The 27,144-nt window shown below is 34.1% G+C and overlaps 1 protein-coding gene across 7 annotated transcripts in view; it reads right to left on the minus strand.

Moving 5' to 3' along the window:
- The window catches only part of Exoc2 (exocyst complex component 2), a 252,744-nt gene that overhangs the window by 167,636 nt on the left and 57,964 nt on the right, over positions 1–27,144 (minus strand). For all 7 annotated transcript variants that reach the window (XM_058582342.1, XM_058582341.1, XM_058582340.1 and 4 more), the window contains 5 exons: positions 21,094–21,207; positions 19,486–19,610; positions 10,422–10,502; positions 765–910; positions 549–630 (listed from right to left, as the gene is read on the minus strand). In XM_058582342.1, coding sequence (XP_058438325.1) covers positions 549–630; positions 765–910; positions 10,422–10,502; positions 19,486–19,610; positions 21,094–21,207 — 548 coding nt within the window. The remainder of the gene's footprint in view (positions 1–548; positions 631–764; positions 911–10,421; positions 10,503–19,485; positions 19,611–21,093; positions 21,208–27,144) is intronic.

The following is a 27,144-nucleotide window of genomic DNA, read 5'->3' on the forward strand; positions in this document are numbered from 1 at the left end:
AGAAATAATTTCAAAAGATGTTGGGTTTGCTCTAAAAAAGAATTAGAATTCATATAGATTGTTCTCTCCAAAGGAAAAAAAAATCGAAATGCAGATTTATGTCTATAAAATACCTGTCTTTGCTTCTTTCTGATAAGAAAGAGTTTTTTTGTTTTTTTTTTTAAATAATATTTATTTTATTTCTTAGTTTTAGGTAGACACAGTATCTTTATTTTACGTTTATGTGGTGCTGAGGATTGAACCCAGTCCCTCATGCATGCTAGGCGAGCACTCTACCACTGAGCCACAACCCCAGCCCCAAGAAAGAGTTTTAAGAGCACTGTGACTAGCAGCAAAGAATGTCCAAGAATAACCCATCGTCACGAGTGCTCATTTTCACTGCATCTCAGGAAGAAAATCATGTTATTTTTGAAGTAATTGTTTTACATTTTAAAGAGAACACCATATAAACAAAATCTAAAATGCATGTAACATTCTTTACAGAACACATTCCTCATTCTTCCTGTAAAAGGAAAGTAGAAGATGTAGAAGTAATAAACAAATCTTACATTTCTTGAAAACTTGCACCTCCGTTTTCCCAAAGAGTGACTTGGCCTTTTCATAATCATTAATAACCACATCATAGTCACCCTTTAAAATAAAGAAACATTTTGGAGACCATCAATAAAGCATAATGAAGACATTTGGTTAATATTAAAAATGTATTAACAAACCTTTAAAACTTATGACATTTATAACTGTTAGTACACAAATATTTTCTCTACCTTTTGAATATTCCTTTCAATATTCAGAGGAAGATTGAAGAGAAACTTAAATCGCTGAAGTACATTGAGTGCATTCCTAGTAGAATCTGCCTTGTCCTTTCGACCTAACACTTCTTGAAATAACGTGTCCGCAGTATTACTTGCTCCTATTTTTAAAGGAGAAAAAGAAACTTAAATAAAAGCTAATTTGAATCACAAAATGTGTAACTGAGCACTAGAAACAAAGTCTGAGACAGCTATCGAAACTTTACAGTTAAATGCAATAAACTATTTTTTTTAAGTTAGCTATATTGGAGATCTTTTATAGTTTGCTAAAATAAAATTTCCATTTTGCCTGCTAAGTCTTTTCATATGTGAAAAATGGTACCCAATTAAAAACAACTATACTTTCCATGCCCAAATAAATTCTCCCACATGAACCTGTATTTATTTTAGTTACTCTTTTAAATGTTATTGCAATTATGGCCCTTAAGTTATATCATTACTTCAGACAAAAAAAGTAAAACAAACATACAGATGTGTGCAGATATACATGCACACTACTGAAATTCTATGGATTCAGCATCTACATATGGGGCGATAAACAAAACAAGGAAAATCATTTTCAGAAAAGTTGTTCAAAAGAAGTAATTTTAAAACTAATCCTATTTCTTAATAGAATTATCTCCTTATGTAGCAGACACAGAAAATTATATACACAATTTAAAATGACAAACTTTAACATAGTATAAATATTTCTTAAATCAGCTAATTCTTATAAAGTTATACAAGAATATTTCATAATTTTTTTCCTAAAAGTTGTCAAATTATATGGGTCACTGTAATGAAAGAGCTGCTTTATCTAAAGCAAAATTTGCAAGTACAAAAAATTGTTTAAATTTTGCAACTTGTGAATTATTTTTAATTAGCCACAAGGAAAGGGGAGAGAAAGGATAAACTGTTTTTGGCTGTTTGATCGCTGCTTGTAAAAAGTTTCTACATTATCTGGTCTAGTGACTATACTTTAAGCAAAGATGAAAAAATTACCTCAGTCTCACTGGGTGGCTTGCATGCCATATCCTCTGGTCCACACTGTGGGTGGCCTGATCGTGTTAAAAGTCGTCTTTGTAACATGATTGTTTTATCTAAATAATGTTTAAATTCTGTTGAGATTTTAAAGGCCTGATATAAAAACTTTGTTTGGTCAAGATAACTGTTTTCACCACATGCTATTTAATGTAGACTGCTAAATTTCTACTATAAGATGAAGAAAAATACATTTTCTTCTTGCCACCAAACCACATAATAGAGGCTAAATGAATATCTGAAATCTGATTAGGGTTAAAACTTTCTTTCTTCAAGGAAAATTATTCTAAAGTATTTGCTTATCATTCTAAAAATATAAACACGAGTTGAGGTCTCATAAATGAATAGATATCCAAGTGGAAATTAATCTTTTTTAAAAGGTTACTTACTTATATGTGAAGTTTAGACATTAAGTAATTAAGCTTCTTTTCTGTTCAATGAAAATGAAAGAATTTGGAACAAACAAGGTAAAGAGTTCAAAATTGGATTTTTCTCATCTTATTTTTAAAGTAATAAAATATTAGCAACTAATAATTAATTTTAATCCGTAAAAAATATGAGAACAAGAATATGAAGAAAAGCTACTTGTAATAAAATAAAATTAAAATATTGTACACAGAAAAGTTTATAGACAGAAATTCTAAACTATAAAATTATAATTTATATGGAAATATATGCATTTATATGAAGGATTTTAATTTGTATGATACTAAGAAATTATATAGATAACTTTTCAATAAATATTATTCTGCTGTGAACTTTACTGCATTAACAATAAAACAGTAGTTCATGACTCTAATAACTAAATGATACATCCAGTAACAAAATACAGGAGAACAGTGAAATCAAGATTTGTACAGCAGATAAAAATCACCAGCAGGTCACAAAATGCACTGTCTTTCTTCCCTAGGGCTACTAATAAGAAAACAAAACTACTACACAAAAAGGGCACTGGGGCTGGGGTTATGGCTCAGTGGCAGAGTACTCACCTACCATGCATGAGGCACTGAGTTCAATCCTCAGCACCACATAAATATAAAATAAATATATTGTGTCTACCTAAACTAAAAAATAAATATTTTTAAAGGGGGAGGGATCTTCATCTTTGGGCTGTTGTTACAGATAAGACCATCAGTAGGACATCCACAGACATCCAATAAATATCCCCCATGTATGCTGACCCACACACACCTCACACCTCACTCCACGTTCTCACACCAAGAATACCTAATTTTAAGGCAGGGATTTAAGTATCCAGTGTGTGACCACAAAACAAAACTTAACAGAATCGGATGGTCGTGAGAACCATGACTTTGGCCTTACAAATCAAAGAAGAAGCTTTGATCCTAGACCTGAAAAGATCTTTCTCCTCACCCAGAGATGATGTCAACACCAGCTAACTTGAACTGTAACCATCACTATCTCAGTTACACACAATTCCCAAGAATTAATAGCAATGCTGTTGCAACAACATGCCAAATGCCACAATTATGGTTGGGTTCATGGAACAGTAAAAATTTTCCACAGAGTAACATGAAAAGAAAAGTCACTTTCCCACTGTATACTAACCTCATACTCAGACCTACCAACTGATCTATCCATAATACACACACACAAAAAAAATATTTAATTGTCCCAGGAACTCCTGTAATCTAGAAAATCTAGTCCTGTAATTCCAAGGTGTCTTGAAATTTCAAGCATGTTACTTTCTCTTATTTCAAAGTGACCTTATTAGTCCCTTTCTTGGTCCAGACACTTGAGACAGTAGATCTTAAAAGTGATTTTTAATCTGTGCTTTCCCATTCCTGGGACTTGCGAGGGTCGGAGAAGGATGGAAGGAGTGCCCCCACCACAGTACAATCTATCCCAGGAATAGGAAAAACAAATGATACTAAAAAATTAAACTTTAGGATACTCAGGAAGATTAAGGTAACCCTAAAACGTATGTTTGCATTTATAGCAAAATTAGGACTACAGAGAGAGACCTAACAACTTGCTTTAGGTATCTCATTTTAACAGATTCTGGAAAATCACTAGATAGCAGCTGCCTAACATAATGATATTACCCAAACCACATTGTATACAATAGTTAATGCATGTTTACAACACCATGTTACAGCCACTACAGCTCTAAAAAAAGGACACACAACTAGAATCCTGGGGATGAGTTTCATACACTCTCAAGAGCCAAATAGTCACAGCTCTCCCCAACTTCTTTTAAGTCAAGTTTGGGAAATGCTAAAATTGAGGTTGGTTTTCTTTTTCTTTTTTAAATGTCACTTGTTAAATATTTACCACTCAACCACTAAGAAGACATGTTTCTTTTTTACAAACTTGACTCTTACAGATATCCCTTAATTTCCTAACAACATGACCTGGTTATTTTAATTTTATACAAAGTTCTTCAATTAAATTATTCAATCATATCACTCTTTCTGTATGCTGGTGACTCACAAATCTATATCTCAAAATGTGTCTGTGAACTTAAGACTAATCTTTAAAAATATTTTCACTAGACATATAATAATGACAGCTAATCACTGAGAATTTGCTCTATGCTAGGTGCTAATCTTAACTTTACATGTACTTTACATTAAACTTGTATGCCCCTCCAAGACAGGCACTATTTTTACCCCTATTTTAAAGTAGAGGTAACTGACATAATTTCTTCCACTTGTTCCATGTGATACAGTGGTAAGAGCTACGAAGATACTCACTGGTATGACCCTTAGAATCTGAGACTTTTATGTTATAAATTTATGTTATAAATTGAATTCAATTTTTTTCCTCTCTACTTTCCTTCTCATGGCCCAAACCTCCCCTCCTTCCTCCAGAAGGCCAGAAAACAAGCCATCACTGACCACTTCCTTTTTATTACCTCCTACCTCAAACCAATGACCAAATACCGCCATCCTTATCTCTTTAATGTTTCTTCACTGTTGTTGGCTCTACTTTACCCACCTTTTAGGTTGGAAGTCCTCATAAGGTCCCCCTTACATTACTGCTATGCACTCTATTGGGATTCTCTTCCTGCCTCCAGTGCAGCTCTCTCTAAATTACTCCCTCTACAGATGGCAAAGTGCTCTTTTAAAAATCTCATCACATCATTCCCTTATTAAATTCCTTGAATGACTCATCATTAGTCTTTAGGATAAAGACAAACTCCACACTAAGGCATAAAGAGATTGTGTTGAGCAAGCCCCATCTCTCCCATAGCCACCACACATTAGCCATTACAGATCCAGCATCCCATCTCCTTTCTGAAGTCATTATCTTCTCCTTGATGCTGCTAACCCTTCCAGGATCTGTAACCATCTCTGCTGAGCTTCCCACTCATCAGCCTTTGCTTATTTCCTGCTTCCTTTTAAGATGCACATGATCATCCTGATATTCCTCCTACTCCACTGTACATATCCCTCCCTTCATCCCTACCTCAGTGCTGGGGAAAGAACCCAGGGCCCTCCACATTTAACTTAAATTTTCTATGACATCTAAAAATGTTTGTTTAAACATTAAAACTTACATACCACTGATTAAAATGAATAGGAAAAAATAAAAATTGTAAAACTAATTTCTTATTAGTACCCAGTTTCAAATATTAGAAACAATGAAAATTCAAGTGTTTTCTTTTTTTTTAGAACTTAAAAGAGTTCTTGCTTTTTTACTTTGACAAATTATCTTCTTTCCTTTGCACTTTGTAATATCTCCCTGAGAGTGCTTTTAAGTATCACTTCACTTGGGGCATTTCCTTTTCTTCACAAGCTCTTCTCTTAGTTATACTAGGAAGATCACCTTCACTGAATCCCTCCAAAGACACATCTCCAGTCTTGAACAGCAGCAAGGCCATTCCCACTGTCACCATCTTCCATAACTCCATTTACGTTGGATTTAAATTTAACATACAGTATCATCACGTTTTGTTGTTTGATACATTTTCATCTTATGGACTGATCACACAGTTACAGTGAATACATGATAGTAACGGAAATCTGAACTGTGTTGTTGGGTGTTGGGTGTTTATTTAACTGATACTTGGGCACACCAAAACCTAGCAATTATATCCAGAAATCTGGCTCCAAACTTATGCATTAATATTATAGTTCCTAGCCTTTTCACTTGTATGAATTTATATGAATTTATGTAGCTAATTTAATTTTCTGTGCTTCAATATTTTCATCAATAAAATGGAGAATTGGGCACAGCAGTGCACACCTGGAATCCCAGCAACGCAAGAGGTTTAAACAAGAGAATTAGAAGCTAGCTTCTGCTACTTAGCAACACCCTGTCTCAAAAAGGAAAAAAATAAAAAATAAATGACTGGAGATGTAGGTAGAGTGCCCCTCCAGGGTTGAAATCCCAGTACTGCAAAAAATAAAATAAAGTAAAACAAAATAAGACTATAGGGATGGCTGGAGAAGGTGGGTCACTGGGATGTGCCCTAGAAGGGTTCATCTTTCCTGTGGTTCCTCTCCCCTCTCCTTCCCTCTTTCTGCTTCTTGACCCCACCATGAGCTAAGTAGCTTTCTTCCACTGAGCCTTTTTTCCATAATGTGCTACCTCACCTTGGGCCCAGAGCAATGGAGCTTAGAGCAATGTCTAAGGACTAAAACTTCTAAAACTGTGAGTCAAATAAACTTTTCCTACTCTAAGTGTTGCTGCCAGGTGATTTGGTCACAGTGATGAAAGCTAACTAAAACAGCTATTATTATCATAACCACTACAAATACTCAGACTATACTATCTATATCTGCACTGTCTAATCCAGCAGCTACTAGCCATCTGAGGCTACTGGGTGTGGTGTTACACAGCTGTAATCTCAAAGACTCAGGAGACTGAGTCCAGACCTGGCAACTTTGTGAGACCCTCACACAAAAAATAAAAAGGTCTGAGAGTGAAGTTCAGTGGTAGAGCCACTGGTTTCAATCCCCAGTACAAGACTTAATTGGTGCTATAGTCTGGATCTTGAATGGTCCCTAAAAACCCATATTCTAAAGAATTGGTCACTTACCTATGGTGCTACTAGGAGATGGTGGAACCTTTAGGAAGTTGGGCCTAGTGAGAGGAAGTTAGGTAATTATAAGTGTGCCCCTGAGGGGATATGGAGACCCTGGACCCTTCCTCTCTCTTCGCAGTTATCATGAGGTGAGTAGCTTTGCTTCATCAGCACTCCCTGCCTAACCACAGGCCCCCCCAAAAATGGAGACAATTGACCATGCATTGAAACCATGAGTCAAAATAAACCTTTCCTCCTTTTAAGTTGATTTTCTCAGACATTTTGTCATAATGATGGGGAAATCTAACACTGCTAAATTAACTAAAATTAAATAAAAGTTAAAAATTCAGGGTTGGAGATATAATTTAGTCGTACAGTGCATACCTTGCATTTAACAAGGTCCTGGGTTCATCCCCAGAGCTTGGGGAGAATAGACTCAATTCCTCAGTTATTCAAGCCACATCAGAAGTTTTCAATAACTATGTTTCATCATTGTAGAAGTCCTATTGGACAGTACTATTTTATAGTTTTACACTTTTGGAAGAGGTAAAAAACATAGAGTTAGATTAAGTGGCTTCCCGCCCACCCCCCCCCGCCTGCCCTCCAGGTACTGAGGACTAAACCTAGAGGTGCTTCACCACTGAGCTATCTCCCCATTCCTTTCCATTTTTTATTTTCAGACAGGGTCTCACTAAGTTGCTCAGTCACCCAAGTCACTGGGATTATAGGCACATAGTACAATGCCCAGCAGATAAATGAATTTGATGTAAACAAATAAAAATTCATCACTGGCTTGATATCAAGGAAAAAATTTTTTTAAGTTCAGGCAAATATGAAAAGCATATGTCAATGAAAACCAAAAACAATTCCAATAAAAGTTGTCAACATTGGGGCTGAGGTTGTGGCACAGCGGTAGAGCACTTGCCTCACACGTGTGAAGCATTGGGTTCGATCCTCAGCACCACATAAAAATAAATAAACAAAATAAAGGTATTGTGTCCATCTACAACTGAAAAATATATTTTTTAAAAAGTTTTCAACATTGAAAAAAGGCATTAAAAATTTGAAAAAGAAGTTTCATTTAAGTTAGCAATTCTGAAATGTAAGATAAAAGCATTAGTGATTATTTAAGCAAACTAAACAGTAGTCATACTCATTTATTCCTTCCTTATCCATTTATTCCTTTTGTCCTCTTAGAAAGAAATTAAATGTTCAATGGTACTTGTATAATTATTTTTCTTGATCTCAGTTCTCTGTTTTCATTGTTTTTACAGTACTTAAATCCTTGGCCATCTAGAATATTCCCGTCTGCACCGAAAACTCTCTTACAATATTAGAGCCACAGCTCTTTGGGCTTCATCTTCTAAGCAGGCTTAGCCCAGGACTTTACATAGCTAATGTGAAATAAATGTTTGTTATGCTGACCTGAATTAGCAAAACCTTATACTGAGATAGCAAACATAAACATCACTTTGATAAAGAATGTTTCTGGGAAAAAGGAAATTATTATAAAGGACTATATTTTAAGGAATATTTTTTCTTTAAAAATCCCTGAGGATCTTATAAAGAAGGGACTATTTATGTCAGTCAAACCTAACTTTATCCCAAAAGAGCAAACTTCAGTAGAATTCATGTGACACATTTTTAGAAAAGGTTCACAGTTTCAAAAGAATAGAATGAAACAACTTCCCTTACAACTTCTATACTAGAATTCCCAAGGGAAGATTGTTTCCAAACTATACCTTAACAGAAGAAAATTGTTACCACACATTGTTAAGCCTAACAAAAGTTAACAAGTACCTCTTCTACTGTCACAATGCTTTAGTTAGTGTCAGCTATACTTTTAAATGCTAGTGATCTCATTTTTTTTTTTTTTTTTTTTTTGTGGGGCCAGGGATTGAACCCAGGGTCTTATGCATTCTAAGCAAATACTCTACCAACTGAACTATATTTCCAGCCCCGAGATCTCATTTTTTTGTTTGTTTGTTTTTGTATAATGTCATGGTTTGATGACAACTTCTATAGTGCAAATAATATCCCTGAGGGCTGGGGATGTGGCTCAAGCGGTAGCGCGCTCTCCTGCATGCGGCCCGGGTTCGATCCTCAGCACAACATATAAACAAAGATGTTGTATCCACCGAAAACTAAAAAAATAAATATTAAAATTCTCTCTCTCTCTCTCTCTCTCTTAAAAAATAAATAAATAATAATATCCCTGAGTATAAAACATCCTTCCAAAACCTTAAAATGTCTGACTGCATTATTTATTTGGGTAGTATTCAAAATACACTTATTTTAACAAAATCGGTGACTTCATTCTCAGACACAAAAGCAAGGCAAAATCTAGGACAAAAAAATAATAGCAATAATAATCAGAGAAGATTTTTAAGTGCTGTCAATTCACAGATTTAGAATGAAATTCAAGTATTCAATTTCTACTACCAAAGAAAGCAGACATTAAATTAACCCCCATTCCCAACTCCTGGAAATACTAAGGACTAGACCCAGGGGCACTTTTACCACCAAACTATATAGTAGCCCTTTTTATTTGGAGTCAGGGTCTTATTAAATTCCAAAAGCCAGCCTCAGATATGTAATCCTCCTGCCTTACGCTCCTGATTAGCTGGGCTTACAGGCAAGAACCACCACACCCAGTAAAACTTTTTTTTCAAAAAAATACTTTCTTATTAAGAATTCCCCAGGTTTGTGAACAGATTTTTACATAAAGGATCTACAAATTCTGCTCATGAGAATAAATTAATCTAAAAGGACAGAGTTAGCTTCATATCACAGTCCTGTGGTCATAGAATCTTTAAAGATCCAAAGTAAGGTTTCTTAATTTTTTGACCCATTTTTTATATGGAAATCATATACTATATTATATTTAAAAGCAAGGAGATTCCTGTGCAAATTATCACTTCATATCAAATGATAACTACATGTGTGAAACAGGACAACAAAATTTTAAGCCACTAATAACATAACAAGGACTAATTCATCTGATGAGCTTCTTCTAAATCAGTAGGATAAGTAGCTGGAGCCCAGGATGTCATAAAAAGGAGAAAAGAGGAGGTGGACAGGATACAAATTTTTGCATATACCATTCTCTCCAGGATCTACAGTTCTTACAAAATATCTTAGAGTTAGATTCACTCTTAAACAGACAGCTGCCCAAATTCCTTTTAAAGAAATGAAAGGTGTAAACTAGCAATCCTTAAGCATCTGTTGTTCTTATAGGTAAGGTTATCTGTGTTAAACACTGGCAAATGCTTGAAGATACGTTTTCAGGTTTTGGGTCAATGACAATTCCAGCTACTGCTTAGTGCTTTTCACTCTAATCTGTCTTAAGGTAGCAAATTTTATTTCTTAAGAAGTAAAATGGCTTGTTTTCAAATTATAATTTCTCATAAATAAAAACAAAAACAGGACATTTGTTTTTAATGTTGCTATTTCCCCTTTATGTTTATTAAATCACTACTATTTAGAAATGAATATTGAAGTGCAACTTACCACGTTGTCCTGTGAAACCAGGTCCAAGAACTATATTAAAGCTTGTTATAAAGCCCATAAATAGTTTCAGGTCATAGAACAAAACTTACTGTTCAGAACATTCTCCAGTTTCTGCGTCATGGATCCTTCTACTTTTTCCGTTCCATCAGCCTCTAATTTTTGATGGATGGCTAGAAAAAGAAGAAAAAAATCTAGTTAAAATGTAGGCCATTTTAATGGGTAGAAAGATATTATATCAAGATGACATTTTTAAACAGGCTTTAAAAATGGTCATATTATTTTCACTGCTGGGAAGGAGCACAAACATGCAATACTTTGCAAAGTACCCAACAGACACCATCTAAGTTATTCATAGTTTAACATTATTAAAATAGTACATAATACACATATTCAATCATCTGATCTTCAAAACTGTGTGGTAAAAATAGTTGAATGAAAACAGAAAAGGAAAAAAAAAAAGAAAAGTGAGACCTTGGGCATCCTGAATCTTATATTAATATCTTTGATATTTGGCCAAGGGAAAGTCATTTTTATTTCTGTTTCACCATTTGCAAAACAGAAATGCTACTATTTGAAGTCTAAAAGCCACAGAAAAAGTTAATTTCAGCCTTGGAATACAACATGGCAAAATATATATTTTTCTATGCACAATAAATCCACCTGTAGGTTCCAAAGAAGTTTCTAGCAACATCTACCAAATATGTCAACTCTGGATGTAAAAATTACATGGGAGTTTTGTTTGATTTTATTGATTTATGTCTCTCTGATTATGATAAAGACCATCGGGAAATCACTTTATAAAATATTTAGCTATTAACTACTGAAGAAGTAAGGTTTTAAACATAGTAAATCAGGCTTATATAGGTGAAGAACTAAGAAATATTTCAAAACAAGTGTAATTTCATATTCAAAATTGTGATAACAAAATATTGTAGAATAGCACAGCAAACATTGAGCCTTGACTGTAAGCTAATCACTATAAATTTCTAACCTGTTTTTTCATCTTGTAAGAAGCCAAAGATGTATGTTTTAACATAATTTCTATTTTACAGATAGGAAAAAACACAGATTCATGAAATTAAACATCTTGATCAAGGTCACAAAGCCAAACTCATAAAACGAGAACTCAGACAGTCTTAAATCTTAAAATCTTGCCCTACACTCCCCTGCCCAACAGGCCACTTAGATTGTCTCAGCTTCTGTTTTCACGTTTGTAAAATGAAAACAATAAACTGACTATGTTACTTGGGAAATGCATTCAGTTCAAATACAAGAGTCTCAATTCCTCAAAATAATAGCTGCTAAAACATTTAAGATTTCTACTCTTACATAATTTGCTATAGTGAAATCCAAATACATCTAATTCCACTGTTTTTCAGTTAGGATACTAAAATGAACATCATTTAAATATTAGCTATTCTCTGACATGCAAATAAGAGTAAATTTAAAACTCTTCCTTAAAAGGAATTTTTCAGGTTCTGCTTTAACCCTCTAATCATAGATGGCAGATTTATGCTGGAAAAAAAAATCCACAAACAAAATAGTCTGCATATACAAATGTGTGTGTTATATTTCATTTATGAGCCCTAAACAATTCAATGTATTTCCTCTGACTAATTGGTCAGAAAATTCTGAGTCAGATTCAGTGCCCAAATGGTCTATGAACACATTCTCAACACCTGATAACATCTATTTCTCGGCTTCTGTTTTGTTTTTTTGTTTTGTTTTTTTTTTTTTGTTTTGGTGAGGCGTGGCTAGGTACTGGGGATTGAACCTAGGAGTGCTTAACCACTGAGCCATATACCCAGACCTTTCTAATTTTTGAAACAAAGTCTCCCTAAGTTGCTAGGGCTTCACTAAGTTGCTGAGGCTGACTTTGAACTTGTGATCCTCCTGCTTCATCTCTGCTTCTCTTAGTTACTTTTTAATTCTAATCTTATTCTTTTTAATACTTTTTTCTTATAAAGCCACCTCAAATTTTGTTTGAATTCTAAAATAAACAGACTGCTCCTCTGTTGAAGTACATTTATAGAAAAAGAAGTACATTTAGAAAAACAATTAGCCACTGTTTTTTAATTGTCTTGTTGGATTCAGAAGTGAAGAGAAAGTAATGTCTCTAATGTTTCAAACTTGGATTATATGGTAAAAGTGTCACAAAATGTTTCCATATGTCAAAGCTTATATTTCAGCTTGACTTGTAAAGTAAAAATGAAAAGAACTTGCTTCCCTATCTTTAAGGAGACAAACTATATACCTAATTATTAAAGAGTTAAACTAGAAAGACTTCCATGCTCTATGTTAGCAAATCTACTCATGCTATTTAAAAGCCACTGTGGTTTTCTGACAATCCTGGTTTTAAAAGACCATTTGGCACATAATAAGGAGGCACTGCATGTGGTTTGTCCTGGGCAATAAGACATTACAGCTTAGCCCTGCTTTGAATGTTATTTTCTAAGTCAGAATTAGCATTAAAGAAAATCATGCAGTCACATTTTCTGATGCTGACATAACACATTACTGATCAGCAGGTCAAGATGAGGTGACCCTGGTTCTACAGCTCAGTTTACAGCCCTTTTTTGCTGACAAAGCAACTTCCTCCCACCCATCTCCACCACAGCAGAGCCACTGTCAAGCTGTCAGCCAAGCATGAGGACTGAGAGACACTAAGATCTGATAAAGGCAATCCGATTTTCCAGAAAATTAAACCAAATAACCCAATGTCTGGTTCACTTGACCTTTTATTTTCTCAGAAAACATTTTTAAATAAAATAATTCAATAAGCAAGTTGGTACATGATCACAGGTTTGTTATTGTTTCTAATCTATTAAAACTTAAATATGTGAGACAGTTGAACATCGTAAGTTTTTATTTGGGAAACCAAAAAAATGGTAGGTATAAAAATACTATTCAAAGAAAAATCAGGGTTATACAAAGATTGCCTACTGATTCACTGAAATTAGTTAATCATTTTATTTAACTTGAATAAAGGATGGATTTGAAACTTGTAATTTAAATCAAAATTTTTTCACAATATCTGTTCTTATATTTATATAAATACCAGTATTCAGTGAGGCACTAGGAATAATGTGTATATGGGCAATATCTGTAAGAATCCAGGTATGCATCATAGTTCTATATATACTCTAGTTAGATAGCAAATTTATATCATGAATTCATCATCACTGTCTTTTTTTTTCTTTTCATTTTCTTTCTTTTCTTTTTTTCCTTAACAATTCTAGGGGTGGGGAAAAAAGCCAAATTTAGCTCCTGGACCTTATAAAGAGAGGTTGTTGCCTAATTTGGCTAGTATGTCAGCTCTGAGGGGATTATACTTACTAAAGAGAAGATAAGAAAGGGTCACAAACTATGCATTATAAATTTAAATTCATGAACAGTTTCTCAAAGATTTAGTTTTTACTTATTCCACTGTATTTCAACACAGAAATCTATGTTAACGGATTGCTGCTCAGGGTGGCACTAATGGAAAGTCATATGTACTTTGAGAGAATCTTTGTAGGAGGTTCTTGGGTCATTGGGGGTGTACCCATGAAGGGGACTGTGGGACTCTGGTACTTTCTTTTCCTTCTTTGCTTTCTGAGGTGAGCAGTTTGCTCCACCACACACTCCCACTATCATGTGCCGTTTTGTTAGAGGTCCAAAGCTATGCCCCCCTCCTCTTCTTGGACTGGAACATCCAGAACCTAGATCTAAAACTTTTCTTCCTTAAATGTTAATTATCTCAGATATTTTGTTATAGTGGTGGAAAGCTAACACAGAGTGGCTAAATCATACATAAATTATATTTAAATTAAGTAACCTATGATTCCTTTCCTTCTTCATTATACTAAAGAAAAACAATAAATAATAACTTCAACTACTATCTAGAAGACTAACAGAAATGACTCATTTAGAAATCTGGGTCCTAGAAAACCATATGTGCCTAGATCATCTTTGAACATCAATAGACACTAACAATAGAATGGTCTTTTTCTTCCTTCCTTTTTTTTCTTAATTAAAGGCTAAACAAATATATCTTCTAAGCATAATAATTGAAATAAAAACAGAAAATTTCCCTACATATTAAAGAATTGTGTTGGCTAAGGATTTCTTCTAATACTAAAAATCAACAGATCTTCACAAAATTATTCTTATACAGCACAAACGTTATTAATGAATAAAGGCAACAGACATTCAAGAATTCAAAAGATATACCACAAAAGATATACCCCACTGCTCTTGTCTTATTCAAAGACAAGAAAGTTGAAATATAAAAGGACTGGTGATAAACATTAAGAGCAATTACATTTACATGTATACAGTAAATTGTATATAACTGTGGCAAAATTAAATGTAAAAGAAAAATATATATAAACAACATTGAAATGAAAAAGAAAAACTAAAATAAGAAACCAAATCTATAACTTCAACTTATATTAAAACAGAAAAAAAGCACAGGAAATAAAGTTATGCTAAACTGTTGTCACATGCAATAGAAATCAAGATAATTCTATAACAGAATTTAAAAACACTTTTCCCAATCTGTAAACAATACAATTTATATAGGAAATATAAAAATGAAGAACAAAAAGCAATAATAGAACATGATAACCACAGGATACAATTTTCAGTTATGATAAATGGCTCAAATTCTGTTAAAAGGCAAAAGTTCTCAGAATTCTATTTAAAAAATAAAAACCCTGCCTCATGCTGCTCACAAGACACATTCCCAAACCAAACTTCTGAAAGTTTACAAAGACTACTATAGATAGTTCTGGCATGCCGTTCAATGGTGGAGTACACTTTGATGTACAAGGCCCTGGGTTCCATCCCTAGCACTGCTTTAAGAAAAAAAAAAAAAAAGATAATATTTCAAGCAAATGCTTTCAATTCAGCAAAGAATTTAATCTTGCCCCTTCCTCAAAAAAAACTCTGGCTTTTCCCCTCAGTTACTGGGAGGTAATCTTGAAGTTCTTGGAATGTTCTACCTGATAAAAATTGTCTGTTTACCTAGAATATTTGGGTCATAGCAGATAATCTAACAATGCAATTTATGGTGAGGGCTTTGAATCACTCAGTATCACCTTGACCTTTCAGGGGCCTGGAGACTGAGATCAGCACAATGGTCACTGATCCTATCTGTGTGAAGAAGACTCAATATAGACAGGAAATGGCTTCCTGACTGGCTGTACCCCATGTCTTTTTCACATATTACACCCAGGAAAATCAGTGTTGTACATGATTCCAATAAGAGATAAAAAGTGAAAGTACCCCACATGAAACTTCCTAGATCCTGCCCCATGGGACTTCCTTTGGCTAACTATGATCTGTCTCTTTTCCTAATAATAAACCATAAATGTGAGTGCATCAGCTTTCAGAGAGTCCTGTGAGTTCTTACAATATATTACCAAACCTGAAAGTGACCCTAGGCACTGTCCTTCTCTTTGATGTTGTTATTGTACTACTATAGTATTAATAAAGAGACAATTAACCATCAAAAATTACAAAAGAAACAGACTTCAAATACAAAGAAAAACTGATAGTCAGAATTAAAGAAGGATATTTGTCTGTTGCGTTTATTATAAATAACCAAGCTTTAGACAATGCAATTAATCAGGCAATGGTAACATATCAGTGTGCCCTGAAGAGAACATGGCCCCTGCTTCTTTTGGTTTCTGTTTTTGTTTTTTCTAGTACTGGGATAAAACCAGAGCCTCATACTTAGGCAAGCACTCTACTACTTAGTTACATTCCCGGTATATCTTCTCTTTAGCAGAGAAATTGACACAGATTAAGAAATATGTCCTTTGTTAGAAACTAGCTTTAAAAACAAAACAAAACAGAATTTTCTACAAACTATGACATCTAATGAGAAAATTAAAATTACAAATTTTAAAAAACACCAAAAAGGTATCAGTGACTAAAGAATTGACATTTTAGGGCTGAGGCTGTAGCTCAGTGGTAAAGTACTTGCCTCGAATGTGTGAGGCACTGGGTTCAATCCTCAGCACCACATAAAAATAAAAAAGATACTGTGTGTTCATCTACAACTAAATAAATATTTTAAAAAGAAAAAAGAATTGACTTTTTATAAAAGTAGAATATACAAATGAACTGAACAGATTATGAAAAGGGACTATAACATGAATTTTAAATGATTCACTAATTATAATGCAACGCTGAAAAACATGAACATTTTCCTGAAACATAGAATTTCTGGGGAAAATCAAACCAAAATAAACAAAACACAGAAAGGAGAAAATTTTTTAAAAAATTTTTAATATATGTATGTATATCTCTGTGTGTGTGTGTGTGTGTGTGTGTGTGTGTGTGAGGACTGGGGTGTAATTCTGTGGCAGAGCAATTGCCATGTACAAAGCCATGGGTTTAACCTACACACTACCAAAAATTAAAAAAGTATATAACATATATCAACGGCTGGTGCCTAATGCCCCCCCCGACACACACACACACAAGCTACTGATTCACTGAGGTGTCCACAGAAGGATTTCTGGTATAGTGGGATAGGAAGCACACAGTACTATCCATGGCCAAAAATGTTGAAATCGAATCTTATCTAATGTCCAAACAATGCAACAGAGTTAAATGACAAAACAGGGAAGCACTCAGGTCCACTTCAGTGTGTGGTATCCTAAAGGAAAAATGACCTGTACATTCAATGGCATGGGGCGGGGGGCGGGGCGGGGGGAGAGGCGGGGGGAGAGGCAGGAAAGGTGATGGTACTGTTGCAGTTTTAAAAAGGGATTTAGGAAGGGGCTGGGACTGTGGCTCACAGGTAGAGCACTTGCCTCGCACAGGCAAGGCCCTGGGTTCAATCCTCAGCACCACATAAAAATAAATAAACAAAATAAAATGTATTTAAAAAAAAAAAAGGCTTAGGAAATTTAAAATAAAATGAAATGCCTAAATTTTATTTGTATCTTGATTTGAACATATTAACTATACAAAGGAATTTTGGGGGTAATGAGACATCTGAATATGAACTGAGAATGAGTCAATATTCAAGACTGCTAATTTTGTTAGCTGTTATAATGGTATTGTGGTATTTATGTATATAAATGTCCTTATATGGGGGAATTCATACTAAGGCTTATAGCAGAGAAACATCACACTGCTTGAAATTTGCTTTTAAAACCATCAACAAATGCAAACAAACCAACCTCAAAAACTGATAAAGCTAGTATGGAAAAAAAAATTCATAACTGTAAAATCTAGGTGTAGGTACATAGGGGTTGATTATATTATCACCTCTACTTTCAGCATTTTTTAAAATTTTCATAGTATCAAAGCAAAACAAATTACCTGAGCACTTTTATGTATCAGCTCTCAAATTTCAAACAATTAATTCTTCATGTTCATACTTAGCCCAATACAGATACATCAACATGTACGGATCCATATGATTATATATAACATAACCCTAAAACGTGACCAAAAAAGCTTTTTAAAAACTACAGATCAATTTCACCTAAAACTTTCATTGGAAAAAGTAATGAAAGGCTACAAATAAATTAAATGCTATGGAAAAGAGTCACACAGAGGAATGGCAGGTTTGATTTGAAGAACAAAAAAGATTTCTAGTATATACAACTTTACAAACAATACCCAATTTTGTCATATACACTTGTTTAAGCTAAGGTAAAAAAGTTCAAAAGAAAAACATCAAAGTGTTATTATCTTTACATTGGAAGTAGTTCTTACTATTTAATATGTTTAAATGTTTTCTATAAAATATTTCTTTTATATCAAAATGTAAAAAAGCTAGATATACTTGGATATAGCTACAGTTTTTAAATTTATTATTATAATTATTTTCTATATGTCATAAAGTTATTTGCTTATTAGTAGTTGGTCAGCATTATCTTTGCTGAATTTTAAGTTGCTAACATATTTCTAAGGCAAATTTCTAAAAAATGAGACTATGAAAATTTAATGTACCAAATAAAACTTCTTTTAATCTACCAAGAATGAAACCATTAATAAAAAGAAAACCATAAGGAAATATGTGTATAAAGGTTTTTTAAGAGTGAAAGAAAGTAAAACATTTCTTTGCTAAGTGAAATTAAATTAATTACAATAATTTATGGAAATCATTTATGTAGTAACTGAGCAAATGACTACATTTACTTGATAACATAAAACTGATAACTAAGAAAAAGCAGTAACAGGCACAAAAAAAGAAAGGTAAAACATTTAAGAAATAGGGCACAGGATGTATCCAAGAAGTACACCTCGTTGCCCTATTCACTTTTAGCCCTTCAAAATCCTAACCTCTACCTGCATTCACATTTTAGCCCTTCAAAATCCTAATCTCTACCTGCAAGAAAGAGGCTGCATCAAATATTTATTTAATGAGGAAGGGGTTTTAAAAATAATAAAATTAATTTGATAACAAATCAATTTTAAAATTTATCTTTGTTGAAGAAGGTATAGTCCTGTAATACACAATTAGAATTACTGATACTTAGATACCTAGATATAAGTACCTTCACTTTTAAAAAGATTCAGGTTAACTTTTATTAATATACTTTATATTTCACTCGATAGACAATAATTAAGTTTTATTAAATAAAGGTAGTTAAAAAGAACCTGCCCTTCATCTTACATTGAAATGTTTAATCCCATATTTCTCCTTAATGCAACTTTCCTCACATATGAAGATGATGGCAGATAATGGACATCTAACTTGATGTATGATCATTGGGGGTTGGTGGTATGATGGCTAAAACAATGCATTATCATAAGTCTTTTCCAAATTGAACACACAATGGTTCTATCATATGTACAGGATTGGGCACATGTGTAAGATACTGATGGCTGCAAAAAGACTTTAAGAATTCTAGAATTTTACCCATTGGGATTTAATTTCTTATCAGCCCCAAAGATTAGTCATCATAGAGAGGTAAAGGAGTCTCCCATTTCACACATGTAAGATGGGTCAACAAAGGCTCAGAGACAAATATTTAAAGTACCAGGCCTTCAAAGAGATTCCAGCCTAGTCTGCAACAAATATTTATGGTACATTTTAGATCTCTACTTTTATAAATACAGACTGAATGTCACACCCTGTAAACACTCTGCAAGCACAGTGTCAGGTTTCCATGGTGGAAGCTCCCAACAGATGGATCGCCTTACCTGAGAGGGCATCCTGTGCTTCAAAGAATGTACTGAGACCCCCTTTCACATATGCCAGACTGCCCTCGCTCTTCTTGTTGGCCTGCCTTTTGAGGGTGGTGACTGCTGTTTTGAGCTGTTCAAAGCTGAAATGAAATTAAGAAACCAAACGTTTGAGACTAGTCACAAGCAGAAAAGAAATAAGATCATTCATTAAGTGTAAAATACTAGGAACGCTGAAACTTATGTTGAGAAGCACACAGATTAATATGAGACCATATGAAAACAAAAAGCTTTCAAATTGTTATCTAAACCTTTCATTTATAATGATGCTTAAATTACAACTATTAAGAGTTTTGTAGCCTTAAAATGATAATCTGAAATATATCCAATCCATAAGAAGTAAATACACGTGTAGATATTTTTATAACTATATATTATATACATGATTTACCAGATATTGGGGTTTGAGTATCTTCTACCTGACAGAAAGACAAGTATTTCCAAGGTGGGACTACTACATTCATTCAAATACTTTGGAACATTGAGCATAATGGTAATCTTACCATGTCAATACTACACAGTTCTTAATAATAAAGTTACATAAAACCTGTGAGTTAATTCACAATTTAAATAACATCATCTAAAAAGGAAGGAACAAAAAGGTAGGTCTCTGCATTTCCAAAACTGATTTCCATTTGAGCTACAAAATCTAGCTGTAAAATTTTAAAAATATTCTTCAATACTATGATGCTCTACACAGAAAACATATTCTAATTCTCAGTTATAATAGAAAAAGCATGGCTGTAATTAAATAAAATTAGAATCATTTTCTACAATGGAAGAATTATTTCAGATATTTGCTTTAAAAATTTATCAAGCCAAATGTATTAAAATACTAACTTTTGTATTAAAATACTTGTGTGTTAAAATACTAACTTTTCCTCATGTTTTCTAGTAATGGTTTTCATCCTAATAAGAAAAATTTATATTAAGGTATATTTTAACAAGTTGACTTACCAAGAATATAAATTTTAAGCAATAAACCATTCATTCATCCATATGTTTTCACTAAACATGTTTTAAATCAACCTTGTAAAGAAGTTATAAATCTCTTATAGAGAACTGATAAACCAATTAGCACACAAAAGAGAATACTGTAACTTGGATATACAAGTAATTTTTGGTTCATTTTAAGTCAAGTATTTACATAATTATAATCTAACTCATCTTCCTTTGCTCTATGGTCAGGAAAAGCAGTGTGTTCTGTATTTCACACCAGAACTTAAAATTCATCAAAATTTGAGTAGGGCAATATATCACCTGCACAAACATCAGCTTAGGTCCCCAGCTAAAAACTCTACAAAATTTTAATGAGTTGCACAAATAATGAAACATGTAGTAATACAAAATTATAGTAAAGAATAAAAGACCTCTAATAATCTCATTTTACAAATAAGGAAGTTGATACCCTGAGATGTTCATAGATTTACCCAAGTCAAAGAACTCATATACCTAAAACTGTTACCATATGCAGAGCCAAACCTAAAACTCAAGTTATGGTACTCAAATTCACATCATTAGCATCTGAGCAGAAGCTCTCAAGAGTTCAGTCTGAAATCCACTAACCTGGTAGTTGAGTGGTTCTCTATAAGGTACCAGGCAGCTGAAAAATTCTCACTTGTAAAATCAGCACTCATTCCATGGAACAGCATTTCTAAGTCCTTCTGAGGAAATTTACTTCTAAGGAGAAAAAGATTTAAAATATATTACAACTGGTACTGCTACCAAAATGTGACAAGAATCATTAAGTGTCTACCTAGTATAATAAATATGAATATAAACAATCACAATTATATGGAATGTTATCAAGAACATCTTTGTATAAACTTTATTAATTTCCTATATCACAGATGATTTTCTATGTAAAAATCATGTACCCCTATGTATAAAAGATAGGAAAAGAGTTGAAATACAGAAATTACATCAATTGAAGAATATAAGATTTAAGAGTCCTTAAAACATAAGATTGAATTCCACTTCCATGTCTAGAATAACCTTTAAGAAAATCTTGTAATAACAACAGGTTAAATATTATCTGCATTTCCCTATCTTGCCTACATTTTTAAGATGATTTCTGGATCAATTCATTTACATATTCATTCAAACACTAATTAAATAGCTATTACAGGTCAGGCTTCATGCTGAGACACCAGCTGTGTCTGAGGGCAAACATACCATAGCCAGACTCTGCCACCCACCCCTGAAGGCTCACAACCTCACAGACAGGCTTTGCTGCTGTCCTACCTCCCGATTTGGAGGATGAAGTCCTTGTTCCACGTTAAATATCTTGGGAGTCATTTCTGCCATTCTAATCCTCAAACCCAAAGCTTCAGTAGCCTCTAAGGGATTATGCTCTCCTGCACACACCATGTTCATTTTTACTCTGTTCCTCTGATTTACTGTCCCATCTAACTGATATGTGTCCCTGAGTCTGATACACTGAAAAAGTCCAACCTGTAAGGTATAAGAATATTATCTTATAGCCCAGAATCTTCAGTTTATTCAGTAAGAAAATTGCCCCCACCCTTTAGCTCTCAGATCCATTTGCTTCCTACTGCCTTTCCTCAGTCTCAAATTGTCCTGCTATCTTTTGCACACATCTTATTGTACATATCTCCCTGTTGGAACCCCACAACGTTTAGATGCCTGACCACTAGGCACAACTTCTTGGAGTCCATTCTTTTCTATGAGGTTTTCTTTTAGTTACAGGGAACAACTACTCCCAAAAAGCCACCTCTACCTTAAGCAAGCACTGTCACCAGAGGGCCCCAGGGAAGTCCCACTCAACAGGCCTAATTGGAGAAGGTCACATGTCCTCATTCTACCCCTTCAAAGACTAGCACAGCTCTTCCCAAGGAAACTTTCCACAAGTCCTCCCTGTCAGGACTCTCACCAAAAGGTCAACAGGTCCAAGCGGCAGAAACAGGTCTCAAGGATTTCCTTTGCAAATCTGCCTAGTGAGATACCATACCACATTCCTCTAGAATGGACCATGTGCTATGTGAGAATCTCACTCTACAGCCTGTTAAACTAACTTTCTTCCCTATGAAGAATCATTGTTATTTTTTATTACAGGGGAAAGAAAGGCTTGCTAAAACTGTGGTAACCAAAGAAGACCAGTGAGATTTTAGGAGGGCTCATATCACCTCAGTTTAGAAACTGAGACTAAATTTAATCTTATACTTTTCCTTACTAATAGCTTCAAAAGTTCAAACATTACAGTCAGAACCTTCTTGAAGCATGTATGTGGCATTCATTAGCTTGCTGGTCATCTTCTCTAGTTAGTGGTCACCATCTGACTAGTACTCTGCATTTTTACAAGTTTAAGGGCCTTTACTCAGTAGTTCTACCTTTACTGTCAGGGAGAGTCTCTCTAGACTACTGCATGAAGGATCAATTGGCTTTATTTAAATATGATCTGTCACCAGTTATAAGGGAAGAAGTAAGTCCATGGCAGCATGCAGACCACATTTGGTCAACCTTGCTTTTATGTGCAGATATTCTATATATTCATTGACTCAGAAAGCTAAATAATCCTAACAAACAAAAAAACCCTACAGAATTGCCTGATATTAACTAAATCCCTCATTATAATGGTGACTATGAACTACTTAATTATAACAAGAATCAATTCCAAACTCACATATTAAGGACAGAGCTAAGAAAAAAAGAACAAAATGTGACACAGAAAAGTCAGACTAAGCATCTGCATCCCTCACTCCAGCCCTGAAGAACTTCAGTTTGTTGGGTGTTTCCCTGCCCATCATCAAAGCAGTAGGTAAAGAGGGATTATTTGTATCAAGAAATTTTATCAATGAGGCTGGGTATATTGCTCAGTGGTAGAGTGTTTGCCTAATATGCACAAGGCCCTGAGTTTGATCCCTAGCACTACAAATGAAAAAATAAAATTACTTCCAGAAAAGACATGTAACACAATGATATCTATCAAGTAAAGCAAAAAAGTATAAAATGTCTCAAAACTAGAGTAGTTATATGCCATGGTAATGTGGCTAAGATCCTATACTCCTCATAAGCCTGACACTTAAACCCTGCTCAACATAGTTAGCTTAAAAATAATTTTTTAATGGGATAAACATGGCATATAAAAAGTTTATATCCTAAACAATAAAATGCTTAAATTGCTGGTACTGAAAAATGTAAATCTATAGTACTCCAGATCTTCCCATTCTATACTCAATATTTAAAATTCACCTGATTTAGTAATATTTTACTTATAGTACACTAAATTGTTATTCTTGCAAACAAAATCTGTTATAGTGAAAGAGAAAGTTCTAATGTCTAGTGAGGACTCCAGGACAAGAGCTATTAAGAAATACACCTTGCCCTCAGAAAGAGCAAGAATGGGCCTGATCATATTGACTGGCATTAAAGAGACACCCATGGGCATGGCGAGACCCCCACAGGTTCAGCACTCTCATCTGTCATCATGTTTATGCCATGTCCACTGGAAGGTCAAGTATGGGAGGAAAGGAAACGGCAGATCCTGAAACTGAGCTTTGGCATTAAGTTGAACAGTGAGGAGGCCCTGTGCTCCTACCAAAGACCTTTATGCTGAGATCTGAAACATCAACTCATCTTGTTAGTTTTTTGTTGTTGTTGTTTGGAGTTTTTTTTTCTTGTTTTTGTTTATTTGTTTGTTTGTTTGTTTGTTTATTTTGGTGGTCCTGAGGACTGGACCCAGGGGTGCACTACTATTGATCTATGTCCCCAGTCCTTTTTATTTTTACTTTTGAGACAAAGTCTTGCTAAATTTCCCAGGCTGGTCTCAAATTCAAAGTCTTCCTGCCTCAGTCTCCCAGGTTGCTGGAATTACAGGCATGCATCACAGCACCTGGCTTACCCCCCACCCCTGCCCCCACCCCCACATACACATAACTCCTTCAGGCTCCCAAATGAGCCAGGCAGAATTTGAAATTACTGGGTCTCTTGGTCCAAATGCCCAAACCCTTATAATCACCCCTCAGACTGAATTATTCTTCAGTGATTTTTTTCTGAAGACCTTAAAATTCTTTTACCAAACTTAACTACAACTATTAAAGTTGGAAAAAGTGCTGAGACCTAAATCAGAAATTGGACATACAGGAAAAAGACAATTTATATTCAGGACAGTGAAATTCTAACACAGAGATGTCAAGTCATTTTGTCCAAATCATACAATTAAAGTCCAGGACTAATCATGCATAGAAATGCAGACACATTGTTAGTAGACATTGTTGGCCAGTGACCTGACAATCACTCTAGGCCCTTTTCACAAGAAGAATCTCATACAGCCTGGCACTTTACCTTTAATGGGTGAGATCAACTATCCCAAGCCAACCCTGTCACTTTCCCCTTATTCTTTATTGAGTGACCCTGTTTTGACCAGTGCTGTCTAAGGAAAAATCAAATAGAGCCTTTTTGGGAAACATCTCCACACTTTTAAGAAGGAGAACCCAGGGGCTGGAGTTGTGGCTCAGTGGTGGAGTGCTTGCCTAGCATGTGTGAGGCACTGGGTTTGATCCTAGCACCACATAAAAATAAAATAAAGGCATTGTGTCTACATAAAACTAAAAAAATACATACTTAAAAAAAAAAGGAGGAGAACCCAGAAGAAATGGTGTCTTTCTGCCTCTGAGTATCATTTGTGTTTAGATTCAACACTAGGAATTGCTAAAGCCATTTTGCAATTATGAAGGAAATCTATTTTACACTAAGGGCAGCAGAACAGCAGGTTTCTCAAATCTCAGTGACATGACTGAATCACCGCCTCAACTAATCTTGGAGTCTGTCATCTGCTTAAATATACTCATATTTTATGCATATACCTAAAAAATGTGAAATAGATGATTAAAAAAAAAAACAGAGAAATGACAATGCCAAGAATCAACAAAGCTGACTGCAAATGTACAGACAACTCTACTCAGTATTTATAATAGGAAGCAGCAGTGATGAGAGTGGCAAGAGGATAGGCTCTGCATTCAATCTCCAAGTTTGCTCCATCTGTCTGCATAACTGTGGGAAAGTTATTTAACTTCTCTTAGGTTCCATTTATTCATAAGGATCATAACACCTTCCTCTTAGGAATGTTTTAAGGATTAAAGTAGATAATGCTCGTGAAAGGCTTAGCAGTCTCTGGCATACAATGGAGGCTCAAAAATGTTATTTGCTGTTACTTTTATTTTTTATACTTGTTAGTTTTTTCATATTCTGCAGATTATTTTTATAAGTATCATTACATTTAATTCTCATCACAAGTGAGTCAAACATTCTCATATTACAGATGAGTAAACACCCTTAAGAGATTAGATGTCAATAATCAAGATTGGACTCCAGTGCTTCATTGTCAAAGAATCAGAGAATCTTAAGATAGGAAATAAAACCATAACTATAAATCTATGAAGATAAATAATCAGGGAAGAGCAGAAGAGAGTTTTGGTCAAAAACAAAGAAAAATATTAATTATTTAATAACAGCAATAGGAAAGGAAGAAGTATTATGTCAACATCGTTAATGAAGCACAGTTAAAACTGAAATGTATGTTCAGAATAACTGGATTTTGGATACTGGATTTCCAAACGAAATGACAGTTCAGTAAAAGCAAGATATAGTCTTGTACTTTCAAACTACTAGAGTTAGAGACTAAAAGCAACATATATACTCCACTATGAAAATCCATGAAATATTTTCAGTAAGGAATCGAAACACATTTTCAGTGGTAGACAACTCTTGCTACCCTTAAAAAATGTTTTCCATTAGATGGCAGTGTAAACTCAGATTTAAACCTTCTAAAGATGATTAGACCAAGCATGTGTATTGAGGAAATACATATAAAATTAACAGGAATGTGCTTAACATATCAGTATTTGCTTTCCAATATGAGAATTGTCTTCAGTGATAACCAACGTAGCATGCAAAGCAATGACATTTGTTGTAAAAACATTTTAGCCACCCACATACATTGAAGACTGGCTGCAGTTTTGGTATTCTGTTTGCATTGAAGAGAACACATTTCCTTCATGTGATATATGGAAGATGGAGGGGCAGTGGGCTTATGTAGCTCTTTGTGTAAATGTTATGTTTAATTTTTTAGCTTTAAATTTTTAGCAACATTGTTGACATTCTGTTATATTAAAGATCATAAGTTTGCTTTGATTGTTTCTTTTTCTTTTTTCAACCTGATAGTTTCTAGACTTAGGTACCGTAACACAACCCACAAATCTATTTTACAAAATTCTAAAAGGTAAATTTATCCAAGGCTTTTCTCTTCTACACTTCTAATAAGGTTTATTTTGCCATCACCTTCTCTTTCTTTAAATATTTCTTTATAAATGTAATGGGAAAACTAGTCATGTTTTTTTTTTTTTTCCTGTTGGAAAGCTAAACTTATTAGAAGAAAATGAGATATGCATTGCCTATAAAACCAGTGTATATGTAAACAGATATTAGTGGTACATCAACTGAATAAACAGCCCTTCCCATATTGTAATTCACAAAAAAAAAAAGGTTATATAAAATGAAGGCAAAAATTCTATTTTTCTACTCTCACTCCCATAGGTGTACTGTCTCCAAAACATTATTTATAAGTTATTCTCTTGTTAGACAAATAAGTATTGCTTT

This window comes from Marmota monax, unplaced genomic scaffold (genome assembly GCF_021218885.2).
Source record: "Marmota monax isolate L192 unplaced genomic scaffold, Marmota_monax_Labrador192_F-V1.1 WCK01_AAM20220418_F8-fsc00029, whole genome shotgun sequence".
In the NCBI taxonomy this organism is placed as follows: Eukaryota; Metazoa; Chordata; class Mammalia; order Rodentia; family Sciuridae; genus Marmota; species Marmota monax.